Here is a 25,290-nt window from a genome sequence, read left to right on the forward strand (position 1 = left end):
CTTCAACCCCATACAAACTTTCATCCCCTTTTTAACCCTGTTAGGAGATGAATTTTACAAAACGCTGAAATTACTTTTATTGTCTTCTAATAATATCCCCAAATACAAAGATTCAAGTCCCGCGCTCGAAAAATTTTTTGATATCCATACAAACTTTCAACCCCTTTTTCACCACCTTGGGGGATGAATTTTCTAAAACGCTGAAATTAGTTTTCTTGTATTTAAATTTGATATATTTTTACAAAGTTTCAAGTTCCTAGCTTAAAATAAAATTTGCACCCGAAGACGAACTTTCATCCCCTTTTTAACCCCCTTAGGGGTCGAATTTCCAAAACCGTTGCAATCACTTTTTTTTGTAATCGGCTATTATGCCTTTCTAAGAAGTTTCAAAGCATTTGTAATGGATTAAAATTTTCAACCCCTTTTTAACCCTGTTAGGCGATGAATTTTACAAAACGCTGAAATCACTTTTTTAATACAGTTGCTCAAAAAGTGCTACTTTACGTAGCTGTTTAGCGTGCGGAAAGTTGGTTATCTCGAACTAGTGCTTTTTACTTTTCCAATTTTTTTAAATTTATACTTGTTCCAATTCACGACTACTTATTGATGAGTGTTAATATTAGTTTCCTTTAAACGTCGTAATCAGCATAAAAACCTACCGTTAATGTAAGAATACGAAAAATATTACATATTTCATATTTAATTACTTACCTCTTCATCATTATAACACGTTTAATTTTTAATATTCAATATTGAAAATTCCGTTCTTAATAAGTTGACTGAATGGAACGGAATAGCTGTCAAACGCCCATAGATATAATATACTTAAAGACGACGTCTAACCGAGCTGTCACTGTTACCACTTTTGTTTAGTGTACGATTAACAATGTTTTTCTTATTTTTTCGCAACTGTATTAAAAAACGTCGTTCGATACACGTGCGGAAATGTCATTCTTCACTCGTCCCGAGTCTTGCCACTCGCCTGCGGCTCGTGGCAAGATATCTCGGTACTCGTGAAGTAATGACATACCTTCCGCACTAGCATCGAAATGTACTATTCCTGTCTTCTAATAATATCCCTAAATACAAAGATTCAAGTCCACCACTCGAAAAAATTTTTGATTTCCATACAAACTTTTAACCCCTTTTTCACCACCTTAGGGGATGAATTTTCAAAAACGCTGAAATTAGTTTTCTTGTATTTTAATAATATATCTTTTAACGAAGTTTCAAATTCCTAGCTTAAAAGAAAACTTTAACCCCATACAAACTTTCATCCCCTTTTTAACCCCCTTAGGGGTTGAATTTCTCAAAATCGCTTCTTATCTCTTGTACACTTTATAAATGCAATCTGGTGTGCAAATTTCAACTTTCTGGCTTTTGTAGTTTCGGCTCTGCGTTGATGAATCAGTCAGTCAGTCAGTCAGTCAGTCAGGACACTTGCATTTATATATATAGATTATATTATTCAGAGCCCACTGTGTCCCCCCTTCCTCCACTCGTCTCTATTTAGTGCAATATCTGGCCAGCCTCTCAAGAAGGAGTCCAAGTTATCCCGTCATCGCCGACGAGGCCTGCCGGCTCCCCGGTTAGACTCATGGGGCTCCCACTCTGTGGTTAACTTGGCCCACAAGTCGTCCGGCATTCATAAGTTCATAAGCCCTAATATCGCTTAGTCTACAATATGTCATTTACATTCACAATAGAATGTATAGAACACGCAAAGATATGATTGGTACATGACAACAATACAATACAAAACCTCCTCATTGCACAACCTCAACATAAATTTACAAGAAAACACAAATAATACATAAAGACTAGGGAATGCAAATCGGTTATTTTCGGTTATTTTTTGTATGGAAATAATCGGTTATGAACCGAAACCGCGGTTATTACCATACAAAAAATAACCGATTTGCATTCCCTAATAAAGACAGAGGTAAATAAAAGGCGACCTTATCGCTAAAGAGCAGATAACCTTCAGGTAAAACTTTCCTTTGTTGTTCAGTGGACGAAAATGGCAAGAAGGCATATCTAAATTACAGTTTGTGCTATCCTAAGCTGTTAGCCGTTTAGCCGTTGTGCTACATTCATTATGTTACTAATAAAAAAAAGACTATTTCCCTGGAAATTGAAAATTCACTAACATGATTTGATATATTGCAAACCTCCAATCTACATTCATTTAAAATTATATGATGGGAAATCTTAGTTACCTTACACATTGATAAAAATATTTCCAGTCATATAAGTAATTCAAACATAAATAAGAAGCAAATGCATCACCAAATAAACACAACATTTGCATTAAGTATGACGTCATGCATATAAACATATTTTCATAATAGTTGTAAATACAATAGTTTGATAAGATAAGATTTATAATTTTAGCTTGCACCTTATGTAAATGTATTAAGGTACACATTGCATTGTGACCGTTCTTAAGAAGACAGTAGGACAGTAGGGCTTCACGGTCTATATCGTAATGTTATTAACCGACTTTTAAAAAAGTAAGTTTGTATTGCACCTTTGCATATTTATGTTATTGTTATACAATCAACATAAAATAAATAATTCAATTCACGTAAACAATTTAATGCGTTTAAATCATACCAAGGATTAATTACCTGTAAACATGTTAAGTCTAAAACTGTGTTTCAAATTTGACAGCTAACCTAGACGGAGTTGTACAGTCAGCAGCAGAAGTTGCTAAGCGGGCGAGGTGTACAAAATTACCTTGACACGCTCTTATTCTCTTAACTATAAAGTCGCGTCGAGATCATTTTGAACATCTCGCCCGCTTAGCAACTTCTGCTGCTGACTGTACGGCTCCATACATCATTCGGTAACTGTGGTTGACAATAGTTGACGTTTGACAAAACCTCTACCTCAAAATACATTATGGCGCTGTACAGTCATTTGTAAAAATATGGGTGTAGCCAACTTATTCAAAAATATGTCCCATAGTTCTTAATTCGCTGACATAAGAGCTATTGGGACATATTAGATGACTTGTGCACCCATATTAAATAAATAATAATAATAAATAAATGATCAAGGGTCAGATGCAGAAGGCGGTAATTTTAGACACGGCGCGTATAGTACGTCGGTTCCTCACTCTGCGGCCCTGGCCACCGGCAGCTTGGGCCCTGCCCCGCTGCCGGCGGCACCCTAGGTTAGGTTTTTTATAATGTGTTTATATGTATTTTTTATTGTTTTGTAAGTGTTTTTATATTTTACTTTTATATTCATATTATAAATGACCTAGCCTAAGAAGAAAGATAAATAAAAAATAAAATAAAAAAATAAACGATAATAAATGATATTTGATTTTTTTTTTACAGTTGACGGTACAGAACCATCTTCAGCTGTCAAATTCGTGGGTACGAAGTTAAACGTCATAAACTCATAAATCTTCTGTCTTACTTAACTCTTAACGCGGCGCGGTTATTACATTACTTTCGCCAACAAATTGGTTACACTTCGCCAACAATCTGGTTACAATTGTCCAACAAACTGGTTACAATTCGTCAACAAAATGGTAACAGTTTACTTTTGTAATAAGGTCCACTGGTGTACAGTTAGGAGTGTTGCTGTGTGTACAGTCACGCTCCGTGATTGTTACGCCATTTAGGATTCTAGCTACATTAGACACTCCATAGCGTAAGTATGGAACAACCAATTTAGCTAGGACCATAATTCGCCAACAAATTGGTTACACTTCGCCAACAAACTGGTTACAATTGTCCAACAAACTGGTTACAATTCGTCAACAAAATGGTAACAGTTTACTTTTGTAGTAAGATCCACTGATGTACAGTTAGGAGTGTTGCTGCTTGTACATGTACAGTCACGCTCCGTGATTGTTACGCCATTTAGGATTCTAGCTACATTTGACACTCCATAGCGTAAGTATGGAACTACCAATTTAGCTAGGACCATAATTCGCCAACAAACTGGTTACAATTGTCCAACAAACTGGTTACAATTCGTCAACAAAATGGTAACAGTTTACTTTTGTAATAAGGTCCACTGGTGTACAGTTAGGAGTGTTGTTGTTTGTACAGTCACGCTCCGTGATTGTTACGCCATTTAGGGGTCATCCATTAATTACGTTACACGTTTAGGGGGTGGGAGGGGGTCAAGAAAATGTGACATGTTGTGACATGGGGGAAGTCACAAACATTGTGACGTCATTTTAACTTCATCACTATTCATCAGCAACCGAAAATTAATTTATATTTGTTTATTCGCTGTAAATTTAAATAATGAGGTTTTGGAAGTAGGCAATTTTCGTTCTTAATTGGTTGTGTGTTATACAATTACTAATATTTCTTTTACCAAAAATATTGTTTTATTGAAAAATAATGCCGAGTTAGTATTGCCGATTTCGTTAAAAACAAAATAGGTATAGATTCTCCTAATATCTCAGATTATTATATTCCTATCATAGACTAGGAATCCTCTAGACCGGGTTTAGAGCAATTATTTCATGCAACCGATGATGCCAAAAATGCGGGGGTGCGCGGGACGAGGTGAGCGAAGTCCCGTGCCGTGATTGGTCCGTTCAAAAACACGGACGTCACACAAAGACACTGTCGACTCGAACATGGAGTAAAATTACCGTATGCGTGGCAGAGGGGGTAGCGCGAATATGCTCAGTCTGGAGGATGTTTTGTCTGTAATTCCAATATAATGTAAGTATTCTGTTGAGTAGCGAAGAATTCCTTACAAGGTGTCAAGGTGTATCGTAGACCTTGCTAGTGTTAGCGATCAAGGCGGATTGCTTAATGGTCCGTTTTCCGTGTGAATTAATCGCCGCTATTATAACGTAACGATATATAGTAACAATAAACTATATTTGTTGATTGTTCACGATTTTAGTAAGTCCATCGACAAAATTGAGGGCCGATCACACGTAAAAGCAAGTGTGTAATATAATAGAGACACAGACAAAACATCCTCCAGACTGAGCATAGTCGCGCTACCCCCTCTGCCACGCATATGGTAATTTTACACGATGTTCGAGTCGAAAGTGTCTTTGTGTGACGTCCGTGTCTTTGAACGGACCAATCACGGCACGGGACTTCGCTCACCTCGTCCCGCGCACCCCCGTGTTTTTGGCATCATCGGTTGCATGAAATAATTGCTCTAAACTCAGTCTAGAGGATTCCTAGTCTATCAATAGAGATAACGTAATAATAATCTCTAGCGCCCCACCATAAAGAAAAATTGGGAGTCAAATTTGAATAAGTAAATGATATTAGAAAAATAATTGAATTTGTTTCTTTTAAAAACGAACGAAACAAAACAAAAGTAACTTTGTTTCAGTTAATAATGATTCTAATTTCATTGGAGGTAATTTGTGGTAGAAATATTCGGGTAATGAGAGATAATGAAATGTTATAAATTATAATACCGAGAACCACGTTCGACGTGTTGCCTTGCCTCCCTGTCACACTTACGTACGAGTTTATAAGTGCGACAGAGAGGGAATACGTTCGCGGTAGGCCCTCAGATCTCACAAGACGCATCTGTAAGTTTTCGTCACAACTTTTATTCGTGTCACGTACGAATGACAAATGCATTTACAAAAATAGCTATAGCGAATATAGTTGCACGCGCCTCCCATACTTATAGTGTTTACCAAACTATTGCCAGTTCTGTTAACACGTGTGTCGTTTTGGCAACGGATATACTTTTATAATTTCTTTGGTTGACAAAGTGTGTAAATATAGAATATGTCCGTAATTTTGGAGGTCGAAAAAAAAGCGTGGTATGAATACGTAGAATGGATTTGTCGTTTGGCATAATGTCAACAAAACACAGCTGATTTTACTGTTGGTAAACAGAAATACTTATGTATAAACAATAGTTATTTTAAAAGTTAAAGAATTTGATTTCTGTGCCACATCGTCAATTCGTCGCAGTGACGATGAGAACGATATCGGCTTTCATATTGCTTGTCTCTATGGAAACGTACGAATTGGGACAGAAATCAATGATGGTGTAAAATTTGATGCCCATATTTACTACATTTATAGCAGTTGAAATGACTCACCGCAGCCTGTAGGTCCCAGCAGGAGTACGTTGCTCTTGTCCAGTCTCAGTTCATGGTGTTGTCTCTCCAGGACATCAGTTCCACCAGTCTAGTTGCCCGGACATACTCTATACGACCCTTATATTCGATGCCCATATTTACTACAATTATAGCAGTTGAAATGACTCACCGCAGCCAGTAGGTCCCAGCAGGAGTACATTGCTCTTGTCCAGTCTCAGTTCATGGTGTTGTCTCTCCAGGACATCAGCTCCGCCGGTCTGGTTACCGTGACTTAGGTGCAGGAGATCTGAAATAAAATACATGTAATCATTTTCATCATCATCATATCAGCCAGAGGACGTCCACTGCTGGACATATTCTTCCACCAAAGAGTGCCACAATGACCGGTCTTGCGCCACCCGCATCCAGCGGACTCCCGCTGCATACATGTATATCCCTATAATGCCCTTTTTGACAAAACCTCAGTCTCACCCTACAGATAAAAAGGAGTCCAATTTATATCATACAGACGGTGACTGGCCCTGATAAGATTGTCATCCATAAAAAGAACCTGATTCAGACTTATCACTTTATCAGGATCCAAAACTTTCACCAACTTCGTAAGCAGGAACTATGAAATAGGCTAAAGTTGCCGATAAAAGACTATTACTACTATTAGCATACCATCAGAGTTACAGTTTACAGTTAACAGATGATTGTTTTAAGTACATTTGATTTTAATATTTAGATTCTAATAATTACGAGGATCATATGCTTGGGAAACGTGTTTTAAAAATGTATTTAGAACCTATCTTGCTCAGGCTAACTTTGAAATCCCTGTAGCAAATTGAAAATACAAGATCCAATAAAAAGCCACACAGCACGTTAAAAGTTACAAAACAACGATTACACGTACCGAGATGGCATACTAAACAGTTTTTTGTCGAGCGGAAAAACCGATCCACTTTCCTTGAAACGTGAGAGTGTGACCAATCGATGGCGCCCGACCTTCGGAGATTAGTTGAGCTCTCATTTACTAGGTTTCCATTTTATTTCCCTTTTACAATTATTTACTTGTTACTAAGGACACATTCTTGAGATTTAATTGTATTATAAATATGCATGTCTCAGGAAATTCCAATAAGTTGAAAACATTCACAAAAATTCCTGGAATACAGGTAAGAAAGAAAGTCAATTTGGAAGTGGAAATTTTTATTCTATGACTGATGTAATCTAATCAGATGGCGACCGCCACTATCTCTACTAATATTATAAATGCGAAAGTAATTATTAATTATGTCTGTCTGTTACCTCTTCACTGAACCGATTTAGATGAAATTTGGTATGGAGATAAGGACAGAATAATTTTATCAATCATCATCATTATCATCCCACGCAAACGAAGTCGAAGGCAGAAGCTAGTACTGCCACAGAATAAATAGTAGTACTAGGTATAGAAGACTCACTCTCTAACAAAACGCGTCTGTTACGATCAGCACAGATATGACCGCTAGGTGGCGACAGCGCCACGCGCGGCTTATGGCTTTCCCCAAAATTGGGGTGGAACGGATGTACTTTTAGCTACCTGTAGCAAAGCGACGAAATCGCGGAGCGAGCCACGCCTGGTACTGCACACTTTTTAATTGGTAACTGGATTATTAGCTGTTTACAAAACAAACACTGATTGCATAATTCTGCTTTAGATACATATTGTGTCCCGCTCTAATTATTATTTTACTGCAGCTACCTTTAAAAAATGTAGCTGTGTTTTAGTGCATTGAATAAATAATTGCATTATTATTATATTGCGTTGCTTTTTCGGTTCTATTTATGCAATCTAGAAACTAGTTTCAACTTCTTCCTTATGATTTAATTCAAAGTTCAGTAACATTCGTAACGAGCTGCAAGAATATATAATCTGCCAGACCTTTGCTTTTTGCTCTATCGTAAAATGTTGGACCAAGAACACTTCCTTGTGGCAATCCATGCACTAAAGGCTAAAGGTGATTTGGTGGTATGTCTAAAGGTCTAAAATAGCTCACGTACAAGTGCAATAGGCGTAATTTAAACCTCAGATATGGCTGATTTCATGTACAGCCTGTAAAAACTAAATTTACAGAAGTGCTAACGAGTCAAAAGCTTACCTCTGTGCGTGTGGTGTAAGGGATGATGTGCGTCGCTAGGAGTTCCGCTGGTGACGTTGTTGTATATGCGTTTGTAGTGGTTGTAGACGGCAACGGACAGCACTTTCTTTGCGTATTCTTGACCGACCACGTGTTTGTTTAGGTATTCGAAGATCTTTTTAGGAGGCGGTGGTGGTTTTCTGAAACAAAATTGACCTTCAGTACTCTGGGACATATATACGATGCTTATTTTGGTGACAGTATTTTAGGAGCGACTGCAAATTCAGAGATCATTTGAGGACCATTTAAAAAAGACGAGTTTTATTCTGGATAAAAAAGTACTCGCATATAGAACTATTCGCAAAATACATAAGTTATATATTTTTCTGATACTATTAGACATAATTATTACTGTCTCCCAATTTGTGCCGCTGTGGCTTTTGATGTTAAGGTACAATTGTCAACTTAAATAATAAACAATAATTAAACAGATTGACTTGTTTTTCCGGTAAATACTATTCTTAAAGAAGTCAAGAACACGGAACGGAAGACACTTCGGATATGAGGTTCGCCCCTAAGCAAAAAGTTGTTTACCAGTAGGTATTCATTTATAAAAGTATGTCAATGTTCATCCGTCATCACCAATAAAAACAACAAGTATGGGTAACAAATTATACGATCCCAATTAAGCAGCGTTGCATCACAACTGCGTAATTCCGGATTATAAAGTTTTGACTTTTACGATCACTTTCACGTCTCTATACGTGGTTGTTGTAAAACAGTGTTTTTTTGCACTGACTTTAGGAACTCACCCTTTGACGGCGCGATTCGGGAAATGAATTAGAGATTACCTAGATACGATATAGTAAAGATATGTGACGTTCTACGGCAAAAGGTACCTTATGGCGGTTGGCGCTTACGCTATTACTAACGCCGCTCCAATATTATTCGGCGCTATGCGACGTAAGCGCCAGCCGCCATATGGTACTTTTTGCCGTGGAACGTCACATATCTTTACTATTTCATATCTTGTGAATCTCTAATTCATTTCCCGAATCGAGCCGTGAAGTTGCTTAGGCCGATTTGTGGTATTTTCGATTATATTTTCCATAAACCGAACTTTACATTAACCATATACAGTCGCCATCAGATTTATCGGAGCAGCCGAGGTGCTCGAAAATATCTGAAAACGCCTCTATTGTCGAGGCGTTAGAGCGCCTGTTCAGACATTTTTGAGAACCTTGGCCGCTCCGATATATATTATGGCGACTGTACAAGTACCTTGTCACGTGATATATTTTTACATTTTATACCAGTATTTATTAAAACGTAAGGACCTCTGAGGAGACAGACATGATAGGCGAAACTTTAAGAGTTTTTTGTTGATTAAGGAACCCTGACCCCTGAACCTGGTATCATAAAATTTCAATACGAGAAAATGAAAGTAGAGCTACAGTGGTTCAATAGAAATGGCAAATAAATAAAAAATATGACGGATTTCGTTACCCTTTGAGATATTGACCTAAATTATTACGAAGGTTATTTTCACTCGTGTATCAATATTAACAAATATTATAACTATAAATTGATAAAGATAAAATATTTAAGTATATAAATTGTTGATAAGATCACGGTTGTCCTTAAAAAGTGTGAGATTACGAAGTAATGAAGGTAAATTAGTTTGTTTACATTATTCGCTTTTTCTTTTGATCTACACTACATACCGGGTGTGGCCTGTAACATTAGCAAATAATTAAAACATAGATTGTACAGTCGACGTCAAAGAGAAATTTACAGCCAAAGTAACAAAAAAATGTTTACACGACCTAAATGCTATGACAATAAAGTCGTGTAAATAGTTTTTTGTAACGTTAGTCGTAAAGATCTCTTTGACGTCGACTGTACTCCTCAAACGGTGACACTTTTGTTCAACAACTTTTAAAAATTATGAATTATTTATACTCCCTATTTTTCATACAAAATAAATATTATCTTCAATAAAACATACTTAATTAGCGTCATTAAAATGAAAAACAAACAATGGAAGAAAATAACATAATTATATAACCGTTACCATATTTATTACAAAGTGGATAATTAACATTCATAGCTTCCAATCTGAATGACTTATGATTTGCGATATGATAACAAGTTTAAACGAAAACGATCTCAATCGCTACAATAATAGAGTTCTATTTATAAATGCTACTATTTACAATGTCAGTGATCTTTAGCGAAGGTCAAAAAGTTTCTTACGTCAGAAGTTCGCAAATTGAGGGCATATTTCTCTGTCACTCTAATTATGCCTTAGTTGGAGTAAAAGAGAAAAATTCCCGCAAATTGCGGACTTCGGTGTTCGCGGTAAGCCCTCAGGCGTAATTGACAAGATGAGAATGTAAAAGACGTCAGAGCAGAGGAAGTAGACTTTATAATAAGGGAGTAAAGGCGATAATAGTTTGAGTGGGTTGTTGTATGCAATTGTGCATGAAAACGTGATATCTGCACGTGAACGAGTGGTTTCAGGAAGAAGGTTACAAGCGACAAGACCTATGTACAATGTACTTATGTGGATATAAATAATTATATGCAAAGTCACTTTTTATACGTAGAAATCTTAATACTTACCATTGCCTGATGACAAAGATTGCTATCGAAACTTTATGATAATGACCTCGTATAGGGCACTCTTACTTACTACGTTTCTTTAACTCCTAACATCCAAAGCAGTAGAAAGACGCATGAGTACCTACCATCGTCAACATTATTCATCGACAGCTGACCATTGGTATGCCTTAATGCAACGAGATAAGACCTTCCAATGGTCAAATAAGCGTCTTGTTGTTTGTTAGCAACTTTACTGCTAATCGTTGGACTTCATGCTTTTGAAACAAGATTCTAAATGTTCTAATAGTTACAAATGAGTCGCTTAACTTCAAACTCGGGTAAATCCATCTGTCAGATTATGCGATTTTGGTATTAAGAAAAGGTAATAGGGTCGATATTTGCTGAGAGGGTCGAATGGATTTACCCGAGTTTGAAGTTAAGCGACACAAATGTAGTGCATGATTATTTTCCATCGTATTTTGACCGAAACTTACGGACGCGTCTTGCTATTTCAGCCAGTCTCGGTATAAAAAATACTGACATTGACTGAACTACCATGACAAATACGAACATTTCCAAGAAAATACGATGGAAAAAAATTAATACAATTATGCACTACATGTGTACTCGTAACAGTGTTGGTGATGGTACAGTCAACGGTAAAAATATGGGTGTACAAATCATTTCAAAAATATGTCCCATAACTCTTATGTCAGTGAATTAAGAACTATGGGACATATTTTTGAGTAAGTTGTCTACACCCATATTTTTACCGTTGACTGTACTCGATTTTACGGAATTAGAATAGCATTAATTCTATTTATAAAAACTGCAATGTTTTCAAACCGTTTCTGTTGGAAGCGACAGCTAATTTCACTACCAAACTGTGTAAGTAGCGAACAAAGACAGACAAAGAATAACATAAGCTACAAGAAAGATATAAACACATCTGGCCCCTGTTTCACCAACGTGACAGGTGCGACGAATTGTAAAATCACTGTTGCTGACGTCACAGGCATCCATTGGCTACGGTTACCGCTTACCATCGGGCGGGCCGTATTCCTGTTTGCCACCATCATTGTATTATTAAAAAAAACTTTATGATATCGGAAAAAAACAGATATTTCTCTTGCTCAGTTTATGACAATTGTCACAAGAAACACTACAATTGTCACGAAATCCCGACATATAACTCATTACCTGTCAAGAATTACCTACAATTCTTCTAAATCTTTGACAATTGTCAGAAACTTCGCAGGAGAAATATCTGTTTTATTTCGATATAACAAAGTTTTTTTAAATAATACAATGATGGTGGCAAACAGGAATACGGCCCGCCCGATGGTAAGTGGTAATCGTAGCCCATGGATGCCTGTGACGTCAGCAACAGTGATTTTACAATTCGCCGCACCTGTCACCGATGTGAAATTGGGGCCAGAGCAAACCGTCTTCCGCAATTTCGGTCAAGCACCCCACTATCTATCATGGCAACTAGATATCATTGTTTAGGATACTTACCTAACCTACCTACAGACAGACGAACAACGACCTTTGCAGATGGGGCATTGACATTTACAATGTGTGGTAATCATGAGTAATACGATAATGGCTTTGTTGGTACAGATGTAAGGAAATGTCGCTTAACTTCATCGTGTAAATCCATCTGTCAGATTATGCGATTCTGGTATTAAGAAAAGATCATGGTATAATAATATACTCCGCCTGGTACTCTCTTCCCGTCTTTTCTAGGTCACCTGACTGACACAAGCCTACGTCATCATGCGACAGCGCTATATGATAATATTCGATTTTGTTAATATTGTCACGTAGGCTTGTGTCACTCTGGGAAGAGAAGACCATGTTTTATTAGACTATGGAAAAGATAATAGGATAGATATTTGCTGAGAGGTGAGGTGAGCCTCCCCCTTGGCAGGCCTATGGAACTCTCTGCGCGAGCTCGGATTAGTACCTACGAATCTGCTCCCGTTCACGGTAGAAAAGCAAGCCAGTTGGTTACCACACGCGCTCACGTACGCACGTCACCACGCGCCGCATGTCAATTTTTACGATAGTTACAAGCTACGTAGTAGGTATCTACCTACTATTGAATTTTTTTAATTAAACATGTAATGTTTATTATGTATGACAAATGTATAGTTTTAGATATCTATCTATTTGAAATAGGTTGCATTTTTTTTTGGTACTTAAATGTTTATTTTAACGACAGTCAGTTAACTTTACACCGGAAAGTGCCTACTCATTTTTGCTCTGGTTAACTTATAATTAATTACCTGTATTCATGGGGTTTCTATTATTTTTCTTTATTGTGTAACATTAATCTCTATCTAGTTTTAAATTACACGAAGTTTTCAAAAACTAATTCTTGCTGGGATTATTGCGCGGTTTATAAAACGGCGTAAACACTGCGGTTACTGCAGGGACATATGACCTTTTAAAATGACTATTTCGCAAACACGCATAATCAGAATATTCGGTATAATTTAAGATTTAGCTTTCCTTTTATTTAACTCTGCTGTTTAAGTAGGTATTTATTTATTTATCATTTCTAAGCGTCAGCAACCCTAGCGTTGTGCCGGTGCGCGCGGTGCGGGGAGCAGCGCGTTGAAGGTCACTCCATTGTATTTTTGTGTAGGTATCAAAACGGTAGGTATTTGCGTTTTGTTTGAGAGATAAGTATCTCGTAAGAACTATTATATAATCTGTGCCCTTGGTGATATTTGGTGATTTTAACGTAACCCCCGTCCCGTGCCACAAGATCACGTGATAATTATGATGCGGGTACCCGAATGTTTTTTTTGGGTAAATACTATAGTAAATACGCGTATAAACTAGAGAGTCATATTGTTGTTTTTGGCTTTTCCGCTTTGAAAAAAAAAAACAATCACATGATTTTTGGACGACCCCAAAGTGGGACTGTAGACTGTAGATGAGTACCTACCATAAAATGAGGAAATGAGATGCAACACAAATATTTGAGTAAATACGACAGTGTTACTTGTATAATATAAACATCTTTATAAGTGCGCCATTAATTCAGTGCTTGCGCAACGGATGAAATAAGAATATAATTTATGTTGCAAAACTCGCTACACGTAATTCGTTTGCATAACCATTGTTTATTATTGTCATTTGATACGTTTATTTAATACAATATCATTATTTCAGTTCATAAAAGCCAACTTTAACCACAGGTCTACAATGTACAAAGAATTTAATTTCCGACCCATTTCGTACCTTGTCTCAGTGAGATTTCTAGCTCCTCATACTATTGAGGTTTCTAGCGACATTCATATTTATTGTCACTTTGACAAGGTACGAAATGAGTCGGAAATTAAATTCTTTGACTACAAGATTACCTATCAAAAATGCGACCGAATTCGGAATAATGTCAAGTGTCCATTGGAAGTTAGTATTGAATTTTGAATAGTAATACCTATGTGGTTGCATAAATTATTTGCTTTTGTAACAGTATACCTACTCGTATTCATATGTCTTAGATGCACTTTGATGAGTCTTCTGATTTGAGTCTAAATTTGAAGAATTCGACTGGTTTTCTGAGTCTTTAAAGTCCAGTTCAATTTTCTATCAAATTTTGTCAGAAAAAGACGAATGCTATAAATAAACGATCTACGATGTTTTGTTCCTCAGTATGAACACGATAAAACTGCATTCAACCAGTTGGCGGACATCGAGTTCTAATGAATCAGCTCACGATTTGGCAATTGGATGCTAGCGAATCACGACTTAGCCTGATTCTTGGGGAAAACGTGGTGAGAAAACTACTATTTACTGACGATGTTGTATATTTTACATGTTATTATCGTTAGACCAAGAAAAGTCTGCAACTATTTTGATAGCATACTCAGTGCACGACAAGTGTTATTTATAGGTACGTCATAATTTCCTATGAAACTTCTATAAGTTTGACGTTTAAAATAACACTTGCACTGCGTGTGCTATCGAAATCGTCGTAGACTTGTCTTTGTCTAACTCTATTTAGCTTAAACGCCTTTAACTTTAAAATTACCTATCTTCGACGTGTCGAAAAAGCAGTCTTTATGGTCTTGAGGAAAAGCTAGCTAAAGTTGACATTAACATCTAGTTGCGCGATTAGTTGTAGTACCTATACCTATACATACATCCTTCCACGCAAGACCAGAGTGTGTACTGTCTCTTCCGAAAATCGTTTTTTCCATATTGATATTTTTACCATTCGCAATTTTTACCGTTTTACTTTTTCTCGATCGCATCCTTTTCCGGGAGCATTTCTAACCATTCGCATATTTTCCCATTAATTTTATTTTCCAGTAGCTTATTTTCTTAATATGTTTTCTAACCATTCGCATAATTTGGATATGTATTCTTATTATAATATACGAGAGACTAACTAAAAAATAACTTCTTTTTGTAGATCAATATCGTACAATATAATTAGTACTATTAGTAGGTTACTGTTTTGCTCGCAGTTCACCTAACACACTCCTCCTCGCTTCGCTCGTCGTCGCACCTATCTATTCCGTGATTGCCAACAAATAAAATATAGTGGGAAAATATGCGAATGGTTAGAAAACCTATTCGAAAATTAAGCTATTGGAAAATTCAAATAATGGGAACATATGCGAATGGTTAAATATGATTTCGGAAAAGGATGCGATCGAGAAAAAGTAAAATGGTAAAAATTGCGAATGGCAAAAATATAAATATGGAAAAAACGATTTTCGGAAGAGACAGTACACACTCCAAGACCAACCGTACAAAAAAAGTCATTTGAATTTGAAATCAATAGTAGAGGAAATATGGTTGAATTTATTTTGTTTTGAAAGAAAGGAATAAATACAACTGTAAATGCAACTGTTCCAAAATGGCTGTTCCAAAATGGTTTACTACGGAAACATTTTGGCCCTAGGGGCCGATACAGACGGACTGAAACCCAACTGCAATTTGTATAGGAACTGCACGCCGACTGCACGCCAACTGCATCGTCGAGTGTGTACTGTCTCTTCCGAAAATCGCGTCGGTATCTTCTTGAGATAGGTTAGTACTAGTGGTTGTTTTCAAAATCAGTGCATCGAAGGATGAAGAGACTTTCGGTGATGGTCAATAACTTATAAGCAAGAGTAATAACACTGGGGAGTAATAAATAAAAGTAAGTACCAACGTGCTTTTTTGACAAAAAATGGTTTAGCTGTGTTGCATTTAAGTAGGCATTGCGTACTCTCTAATGTACACTAGAAAGGAAACACCGAGAACTACTTAGTTTTTGAACCAAATAAACTAAGCCAACGACAATAGCCGGAGAACAATTTAGGTAAAAGTATATTAAATAACCCACAGTTATAAATAAAGACCTGAGCTGAGCGTTGCGTCACAGCGCGAAAGCGAAAGGTAGCCTGTGTGTTGCCTATGCTATGCCGAGAGGAGGCGAGTTGATAAAGATATACCAGGTTTTCTAACACTACGAGTAGTATCTTATTAATAATATCTTTCGTCTAACCAACCCTTTTTTTTCATGATGACCCAGGGGGAATCCTTTACGGATCCCACTGGCACGGGAGAAGCTCAGACTAAACCACCTGGGGTGTTCCGCCGCGCGCTTTGTTAGCGGGGTTTCTGGAACTCGATTGTAGACCTCCGATACTCGTCTAACCAACCCTGACCTAACCTAACGTGGTGTTCATTTTTAGATTATGTTTAGTTTAATTCGTCGTAATAACGACGTAGTAACAACCCTAACTAGTCTAGGCTTCTATATTTTCGTCTAAGCGAGACACAAAGTAAAATACAGATACACATAATACTTGTATTTCATACATTGCTGTGATTGCTGACTACGTGACTACTTATTTTTGTTTTGGGTTTGAACAGCCTTTTTGATTTGAACAGGTGAAATGTTTTTTTGCAATAATGCAACGGTCACCTTTTTTTTAGCTACCTTTTAGCAGCCAAGGGCCACATAGAGCACTTTGTTATTTATGAGTTTTATGACTTTATCAGACATTGTCGTTTGTCAATATTACATACAAAATAGCTATGGAGCCGACGGCTGCAATAAAGGAATATTTAACGATTTTCGATTTCGATTAACGCGATTGAGACAAGCGTTTATTATAAGTATGTACACTAGGAAAAGTTGTTAGAGAAACTGATGTTATACGGAAAAATGTTAGCTAAGGAATTAAAGAATACCATAAAAAATCGCGATATGTAACTGGTATTCCTGAGCATTCGACACGCTTCTGTACCATACACAATAACATCAGTTAGTAGCGAGAGAGCGGCAAATCTGACTATAATAGCCGTATAAAACGATATAAAAGTGCACAGATTATCATGCTGCCCTCCTAAGCTAAAAAGCAGTATTTGCATTAAGTTTTCATTGAAAATAAGTCCTTTTAGCTTAGTAAGGCAGCATCGACCTAGGACGTTTTGAAAGCGAGTGTTCGAAAGGAGTATAATGATGCTTGAATGCAAATTGTTCTTGGAGTGTCGTTTAATCCGAGATTGAGATGACTCAAGGCGGGATTCCCCGTTAGGGAACAAAGGTATAAACATACACACGGCGCTTTTAGAATATTTATAAGAAGTTCTTTCGAGTAATCGTAATATAGGGTCAGTAAATAAATAAATAATAATAAATAAATATTATAGGACATTCTTACACAGATTGACTAAGTCCCACAGTAAGCTCAAGAAGGCTTGTGTTGTGGGTACTCAGACAACGATATATATAATATACAAATACTTAAATACATAGAAAACACCCATGACTCAGGAACAAATATCTGTATCATCATACAAATAAATGCCCTTACTGGGATTCGAACCCAGGACCATCGGCTTCGCAGGCAGGGTCACTACCCACTAGGCCAGACCGGTCATCAACACAAATAAAATACCTACATAGTGTCAGTTGCACCAACATAAAAGACGTAGAAGTTTTACTCGACACACCTGACGATTGTGGTTTAGAGGTTATGGCGTTAGCCGCGAAAACTGAATCAGTTCGAATCTAGCCTAGGCCACTGGCGACCTAGGTCACATTTTCTTTAGTATACGACTTCTATTTCAGTTGATAAGGTACTAAACCTGTAGAATCCTAACTTGTTCTCGGCATTATCTTTGATGCTCTTCTTCGTGTCCACTTCGCTGAGTACGACGAAGAAGTGATGACACTTGTCGCATTTGACGAAGTGTGTAACTAACGAAGCTGACATATACTAACCTGTAGAACCCTGACTTGTTCTCATCATTATCTTTGATGCTCTTCTTCGTGTCCACTTCGCTGAGCACGACCAAGAAGTGGTGACACTTGTCGCATTTGACGAAGTGTGTAACTAACGAAGCTGACATATACTAACCTGTAGAACCCTGACTTGTTCTCGGCATTATCTTTGATGCTCTTCTTCGCGTCCACTTCGCTGAGCACGACCAAGAAGTGATGACACTTGTCGCATTTGACGAAGCGTGTAACTAACGAACCTGACATGTACTAACCTGTAGAACCCTGACTTGTTCTCGGCATTATCTTTGATGCTCTTCTTCGTGTCCACTTCGCTGAGTACGACGAAGAAGTGATGACACTTGTCGCATTTGACGAAGTGTGTAACTAACGAAGCTGACATATACTAACCTGTAGAACCCTGACTTGTTCTCGGCATTATCTTTGATGCTCTTCTTCGCGTCCACTTCGCTGAGTACGACGAAGAAGTGATGACACTTGTCGCATTTGACGAAGTGTGTAACTAACGAAGCTGACATATACTAACCTGTAGAACTCTGACTTGTTCTCGGCATTATCTTTGATGCTCTTCTTCGCGTCCACTTCGCTGAGTACGACGAAGAAGTGATGACACTTGTCGCATTTGACGAAGCGTGTAACTAACGAACCTGACATGTACTAACCTGTAGAACCCTGACTTGTTCTCGGCATTATCTTTGATGCTCTTCTTCGTGTCCACTTCGCTGAGTACGACGAAGAAGTGATGACACTTGTCGCATTTGACGAAGCGTGTGGAACTGACGAACGTCTCGACGTGAGTGCACGGGTCGCCGCATTTTGGGCAGGTAAGGACGCCGGATCCGCCTTTTTTACCGCCTGAGGTGCCTGTTGACAATATAGGTTAGGTTAGTCCCAAATTTACAGGCTTAGCTATTAAATATCCTAATACAAATTAAATGGCGCCATCTGGTGAATTGAAACCTATCTAAGAACAGTTGCTGCTGTACCTATCACAGATCATTTACAGAAAATTACAATTAAAGCATTTGTCTCCGCTGGCTTGGCCACCTTGATAGGATAGGTGAAGATTGGGCAGTCTTGCATGCATGCAAGAGCATACTTGCCATACTTGGGTCGACCAACTGGACGCCGTAGGTCATCCTAAATATCGAAGGGCGGATAGAGTGGAGATAGATCTCTCAATCCGCGCAGGACCGAGCAAAATGGCGTGCTCTTGTGTTGAAGGCAGTGTTGGCATCAATCTGAACTAAATCAATCCGGATTGATCAATCGAATTGACGCGTCAATCCGAATTGATCAATCCGGATTGATCAATTCGAATTGAATCAATTCTGATTGACGCGTCAATCCGATTGAATCAATTTGAATTAACGCATCAATCCTCAATTCGGATTAAATCAATTCTCAATCTAGATTAACCATAGTCCCTAAGATTACTTTTCAAAGGTGTAAGTTTTTGGGACTTACTTACTGGACTTAAATTCGATATCTGAGGTTCCCAGAGGTTCAAAAACATGTTCCTGATGTCAGTATTGATTTATTTTATTTATTTTACTTATTTTATTTATTTTATTTATTTTATTTATTTTATTTATTTTATTTATTTTATTTATTTTATTTATTTTATTTATTTTATTTATTTTATTTATTTTATTTATTTTATTTATTTTATTTATTTTATTTATTTTATTTATTTTATTTATTTTATTTATTTTATTTATTTTATTTATTTTATTTATTTTATTTATTTTATTTATTTTATTTATTTTATTTATTTTATTTATTTTATTTATTTTATTTATTTTATTTATTTTATTTATTTTATTTATTTTATTTATTTTATTTATTTTATTTATTTTATTTATTTTATTTATTTTATTTATTTTATTTATTTTATTTATTTTATTTATTTTATTTATTTTATTTATTTTATTTAATTTATTTATTTTATTTATTTTATTTATTTTATTTATTTTATTTATTTTATTTATTTTATTTATTTTATTTATTTTATTTATTTTATTTATTTTATTTATTTTATTTATTTTATTTATTTTATTTATTTTATTTATTTTATTTATTTTATTTATTTTATTTATTTTATTTATTTTATTTATTTTATTTATTTTATTTATTTTATTTATTTTATTTATTTTATTTATTTTATTTATTTTATTTATTTTATTTATTTTATTTATTTTATTTATTTTATTTATTTTATTTATTTTATTTATTTTATTTATTTTATTTATTTTATTTATTTTATTTATTTTATTTATTTTATTTATTTTATTTATTTTATTTATTTTATTTATTTTATTTATTTTATTTATTTTATTTATTTTATTTATTTTATTTATTTTATTTATTTTATTTATTTTATTTATTTTATTTATTTTATTTATTTTATTTATTTTATTTATTTTATTTATTTTATTTATTTTATTTATTTTATTTATTTTATTTATTTTATTTATTTTATTTATTTTATTTATTTTATTTATTTTATTTATTTTATTTATTTTATTTATTTTATTTATTTTATTTATTTTATTTATTTTATTTATTTTATTTATTTTATTTATTTTATTTATTTTATTTACTTTATTTATTTTATTTATTTTATTTACATTATTTATTTCTTTTACTTTATTTATTTTAATTATTTTATTTATAATATAATAAGAACACACCACACAGGTAGATATAAAGATAAACAGAGGAACGGCAAAAAAACTTGTTTATGCTGGAGGCTGTTTTCACCTTAGATATCGATTTTGAATGCAAGCAGTCACTTTCAAAAAATGTCACTAAAATGTCCCGAAAGAGGACACCTTTCAATATTGCAGTCGAAAAGATGTTTAGAAACCTCTGGCTACCTCAGATATCGATTTTAAACGCAATCGGGTAATTTCTAGAAATGTCCCAAAAAAGGGCATCTCTCAATATTTCCCTCGGAAACAAGTTTCGAAACCTTTGGGCACCTCAGATATCGATTTTGAACGCTATCGGTTAATTTCAAGGAAAGTCCCGAAAATGTTCCTAAAAGGACATCCTTCATAATGCCGTCAGAAACATGTTTCGGAACCTTTGGTAAACTCGGACACCGCTTCGGAACGCATTTGGTCAGTTTCAAAAAATGGCCTAAATAAAAAGGACATTAGGTGTACATACAGTAGACAGTAATCGTCAATCCGAATTGACGATTGAGGATTGAGGATTGACCGGTCAATTCGAATTAACGATTAGTAATCGTCAATCTTCAATCAGTAGATTTAGAATTAGTTTCGTCAATCGTCAATCGTCAATTCGAATTGATCGGTCAATCCTCAATCGTCAATCGTCAATTCGAATTGATATTTTGCCAACACTGGTTGAAGGCCAATTCTCATTTAGGGTCATCGCGCCAGCCAAGAAGTAATTAAGTACCTAACTACAACTAAATCGATCAATCCGTCATGTCCTCATGTCATGTATCATTAATTCGTGCCAGTGTTGGCAAAATATCAATTCGAATTGACGATTGACGATTGAGGATTGACCGATCAATTCGAATTGACGATTGACGATTGACGAAACTAATTCTAAATCTACTGATTGAAGATTGACGATTACTAATCGTTAATTCGAATTGACCGGTCAATCCTCAATCCTCAATCGTCAATTCGGATTGACGATTACTTTGTATGTACACCTAATGTCATTTTTATTTAGGCCATTTTTTGAAACTGACCAAATGCGTTCCGAAGCGGTGTCCGAGTTTACCAAAGGTTCCGAAACATGTTTCTGACGGCATTATGAAGGATGTCCTTTTTGGAACATTTTCGGGACTTTCCTTGAAATTAACCGATAGCGTTCAAAATCGATATCTGAGGTGCCCAAAGGTTTCGATACTTGTTTCCGAGGGAAATATTGAGAGATGCCCTTTTTTGGGACATTTCTAGAAATAACCCGATTGCGTTTAAAATCTAGTAGCCAGAGGTTTCTAAACATCTTTTCGACTGCAATATTGAAAGGTGTCCTGTTTCGGGACATTTTAGTGACATTTTTTGAAAGTGACTGCTTGCATTCAAAATCGATATCTAAGGTGCAAAACATGGTTTCAATGGCAATATTTAGATTCTACCAGGGACAGGAACCGGTTACCTTAACCGGGGTTTTTCATAGAGTTATTTTAGAAGCGGTTGTAAAAACCCCTACCATAACGGTAACCGTCTGATAAGGTAACACTTTGATTCGGTAACCGTATCAGATACGGTTAACCTCTGTTACCGGTAACCGAAATAAAAACCAAGTCTATTCAGTTACCTCATTATAAAGTTTTTGACCAGTTCAAACGATTGTAATCTTTACGCACACTTAAATTCAAGTTGTTATTGAATAACCGAGGTTGGCATGAGCGATCTATGAAGCCTCCAGCATAAACAAGTTTTTTTGCCGTTCCTCTGTTTATCTTTATATCTACCTGTGTGGTGTGTTCTTATTATAAATCTTATTATATTATAAATAAAATAAATAAAATAAAATAAATAAAATAAATAAAATAAATAAAATAAATAAAATAAATAAAATAAATAAAATAAATAAAATAAATAAAATAAATAAAATAAATAAAATAAATAAAATAAATAAAATAAATAAAATAAATAAAATAAATAAAATAAATAAAATAAATAAAATAAATAAAATAAATAAAATAAATAAAATAAATAAAATAAATAAAATAAATAAAATAAATAAAATAAATAAAATAAATAAAATAAATAAAATAAATAAAATAAATAAAATAAATAAAATAAATAAAATAAATAAAATAAATAAAATAAATAAAATAAATAAAATAAATAAAATAAATAAAATAAATAAAATAAATAAAATAAATAAAATAAATAAAATAAATAAAATAAATAAAATAAATAAAATAAATAAAATAAATAAAATAAATAAAATAAATAAAATAAATAAAATAAATAAAATAAATAAAATAAATAAAATAAATAAAATAAATAAAATAAATCAATACTGACATCAGGAACATGTTTTCGAACCTCTGGGAACCTCAGATATCGAATTTAAGTCCAGTAAGTAAGTCCCAAAAACTTACACCTTTGAAAAGTAATCTTAGGGACTATGGTTAATCTAGATTGAGAATTGATTTAATCCGAATTGAGGATTGATGCGTTAATTCAAATTGATTCAATCGGATTGACGCGTCAATCAGAATTGATTCAATTCGAATTGATCAATCCGGATTGATCAATTCGGATTGACGCGTCAATTCGATTGATCAATCCGGATTGATTTAGTTCAGATTGATGCCAACACTGATTCGTGCTCATAAGATCCATTTATATTTTCCCTTCAGCAGTAAAGGTTTAAATATACGTAGTCCGTCTCTTCGGTGGTAAATATAAAGTTTAATATTGACGTGCAAGAAATGGCCTAATTGACTATGCCGCAATGAGAGGCGTGGCATTCAAAACTGATATCAATTAGAAAAAAAAGCAAAACGGTCCGACACAGATAATTTCATAATCATTTAGATTTCCAAATTTGGTTACGATTGGTTAAGTTTTGGAGGAGGAAACAGAGGGGTACGAAACCTTGATTTTTGAGATTTTTACGCAGAATTTTTCGCCTTGTCCTTATCGCACTACTTTTAGGTGCCGCTTCCGTTAGCGAGACGGGTATATTTACCTAAAATATTTAAAACTCAGCTCCTGTTTCGTCTTAAGGGAAGGACATTACCATAAATAAAAGTGCGTATTTAGAGGTCAGGGGCGCCTAGCCAATTTAATTGTGAGATTCGTGAGGCAAGGGCAAGGTAACCGGTAACCTCGTGAGACGGTTTGATGACCGTATTAATTTGACCTCAAAAATGTTCAATGACATATCAAACCTATACAATAATAATTCTATTCTTAACATATATGACGCATATACATGTGTAAGCCAATGCGGGACCGGCATTTGCGACCGCATTTGTGGCAGGTGAAGCTGGGAGTCATGTCGGCATCATCAGGTGGATTGTGCCTCTTTGCGCGTTTTCGGGCAACGTCTTGGAACCACGCGTTGTCGTGAATTTCGCGACCTTTCGCGATGGCACCCCTCCATCCATCGCGATCTGACGCGAGCTCCTCCCAAGTGTCCCTATCGATATCAAAAGCGACCAGAGCCTCTACCATCAGTTGGCAGAGTGTTTTTCACTTACACTCGGTGAATAAACGTGCCGTGAGTCACGTTTTACGTTTCTTTACGGTCTTATGTACCTAACTTCACTCCACTCCAAACGATACTGTCCCTTTCTAACTATACTAAAAAACAGAGCAAGAGTTACGAGTATATCGGAGTTTTATACAGCGCCTCTAGGAGTCACCTAATGAACTAAATAACAAAATTGTCAAATTTTCTCACGTCTACGTAATTTACTATCTATGCATCTCGCTCTCGCATATTAGTGCAAGTGAGATGCACAGAAAGTAATGTTACATATACTGATGGTAGCCGTGAATATAGAGGTTAGAGGTAAGGAGAATCCTTTATGACTTTATGAGAAAACTCCTTTAAGGGAGAATATTTGCAAAAACTGGGCACGCTGTCAGCTATTATAATTTTTCTAAATCTCTCCAGAGTAGCGAAAAAAAATACCCATAAACCTAGTTTTTCATTGTATCAATACCGTACTAAAAATCATGGAGAATGGAAGATACTCGTATTTATATACAAGTGGAAAAACGTTTTCTCTTTTTGTATGGACGATTACGTAGTATACTTCCCTCTTAAGGTTTTTGACGGACACTTTTTCATTATTAATTACACGGAGATTGTATTCCTTACCTCTACCATCCACTAAGAGCATTTAGAAGGGAGATGTCATCGCTGTCATTTTCTTTACAAAACAGTCCGCCGATTTTTGCGGGGGAGGGGACGTCAAATGTATTGCTATTTCTACATGATTTGTACGTATCGTACAAAAAGCCATGTCGGTCCATACAAAAGTTTTCACAATTGTGCAAGTTTTTCGGCAGAGGGGTAAGTAATAATGTCAACAAAAAAATAAAGAGTATACCTTCGAGACTACTACGACTATGATATTTGATTTATTCGGTTGTCAATATAAAACAAACGTAGGTGTTCTTTCTTCTCGTATGAGACGCCATTACTATGTAGTCTTGCTTGAGATTAATAAACATTACCTATATGGTGTTAAAACAAGCTTTTCTTTCCTGCTTGGAACCCTAATCCTAAATCCTAACAGT

At 35.3% G+C, this 25,290-nt stretch overlaps 1 protein-coding gene across 3 annotated transcripts in view; it reads right to left on the reverse strand.

Annotated features, from left to right (window-relative positions):
* LOC134669419 (ATP-dependent Clp protease ATP-binding subunit clpX-like, mitochondrial) overlaps positions 1-25,290 on the reverse strand; it is a 52,424-nt gene that overhangs the window by 12,230 nt on the left and 14,904 nt on the right. For 2 of the 3 annotated variants that reach the window (XM_063526993.1, XM_063526992.1), the window contains exons 1-3: positions 18,286-18,428; positions 8,188-8,366; positions 6,234-6,350 (exon numbers count right to left, since the gene is read on the reverse strand). In XM_063526993.1, coding sequence (XP_063383063.1) covers positions 6,234-6,350; positions 8,188-8,366; positions 18,286-18,413 — 424 coding nt within the window. In that variant the 5' untranslated portion in view covers positions 18,414-18,428. Of the gene's footprint in view, positions 1-6,233; positions 6,351-8,187; positions 8,367-18,285; positions 18,429-18,693; positions 18,896-25,290 lie in introns of those variants that run through there. The other variant, XM_063526994.1, reaches the window with a different exon arrangement.

The sequence above is a fragment of the Cydia fagiglandana genome, chromosome 12 (assembly GCF_963556715.1).
Source record: "Cydia fagiglandana chromosome 12, ilCydFagi1.1, whole genome shotgun sequence".
Classification (NCBI taxonomy): domain Eukaryota; kingdom Metazoa; phylum Arthropoda; class Insecta; order Lepidoptera; family Tortricidae; genus Cydia; species Cydia fagiglandana.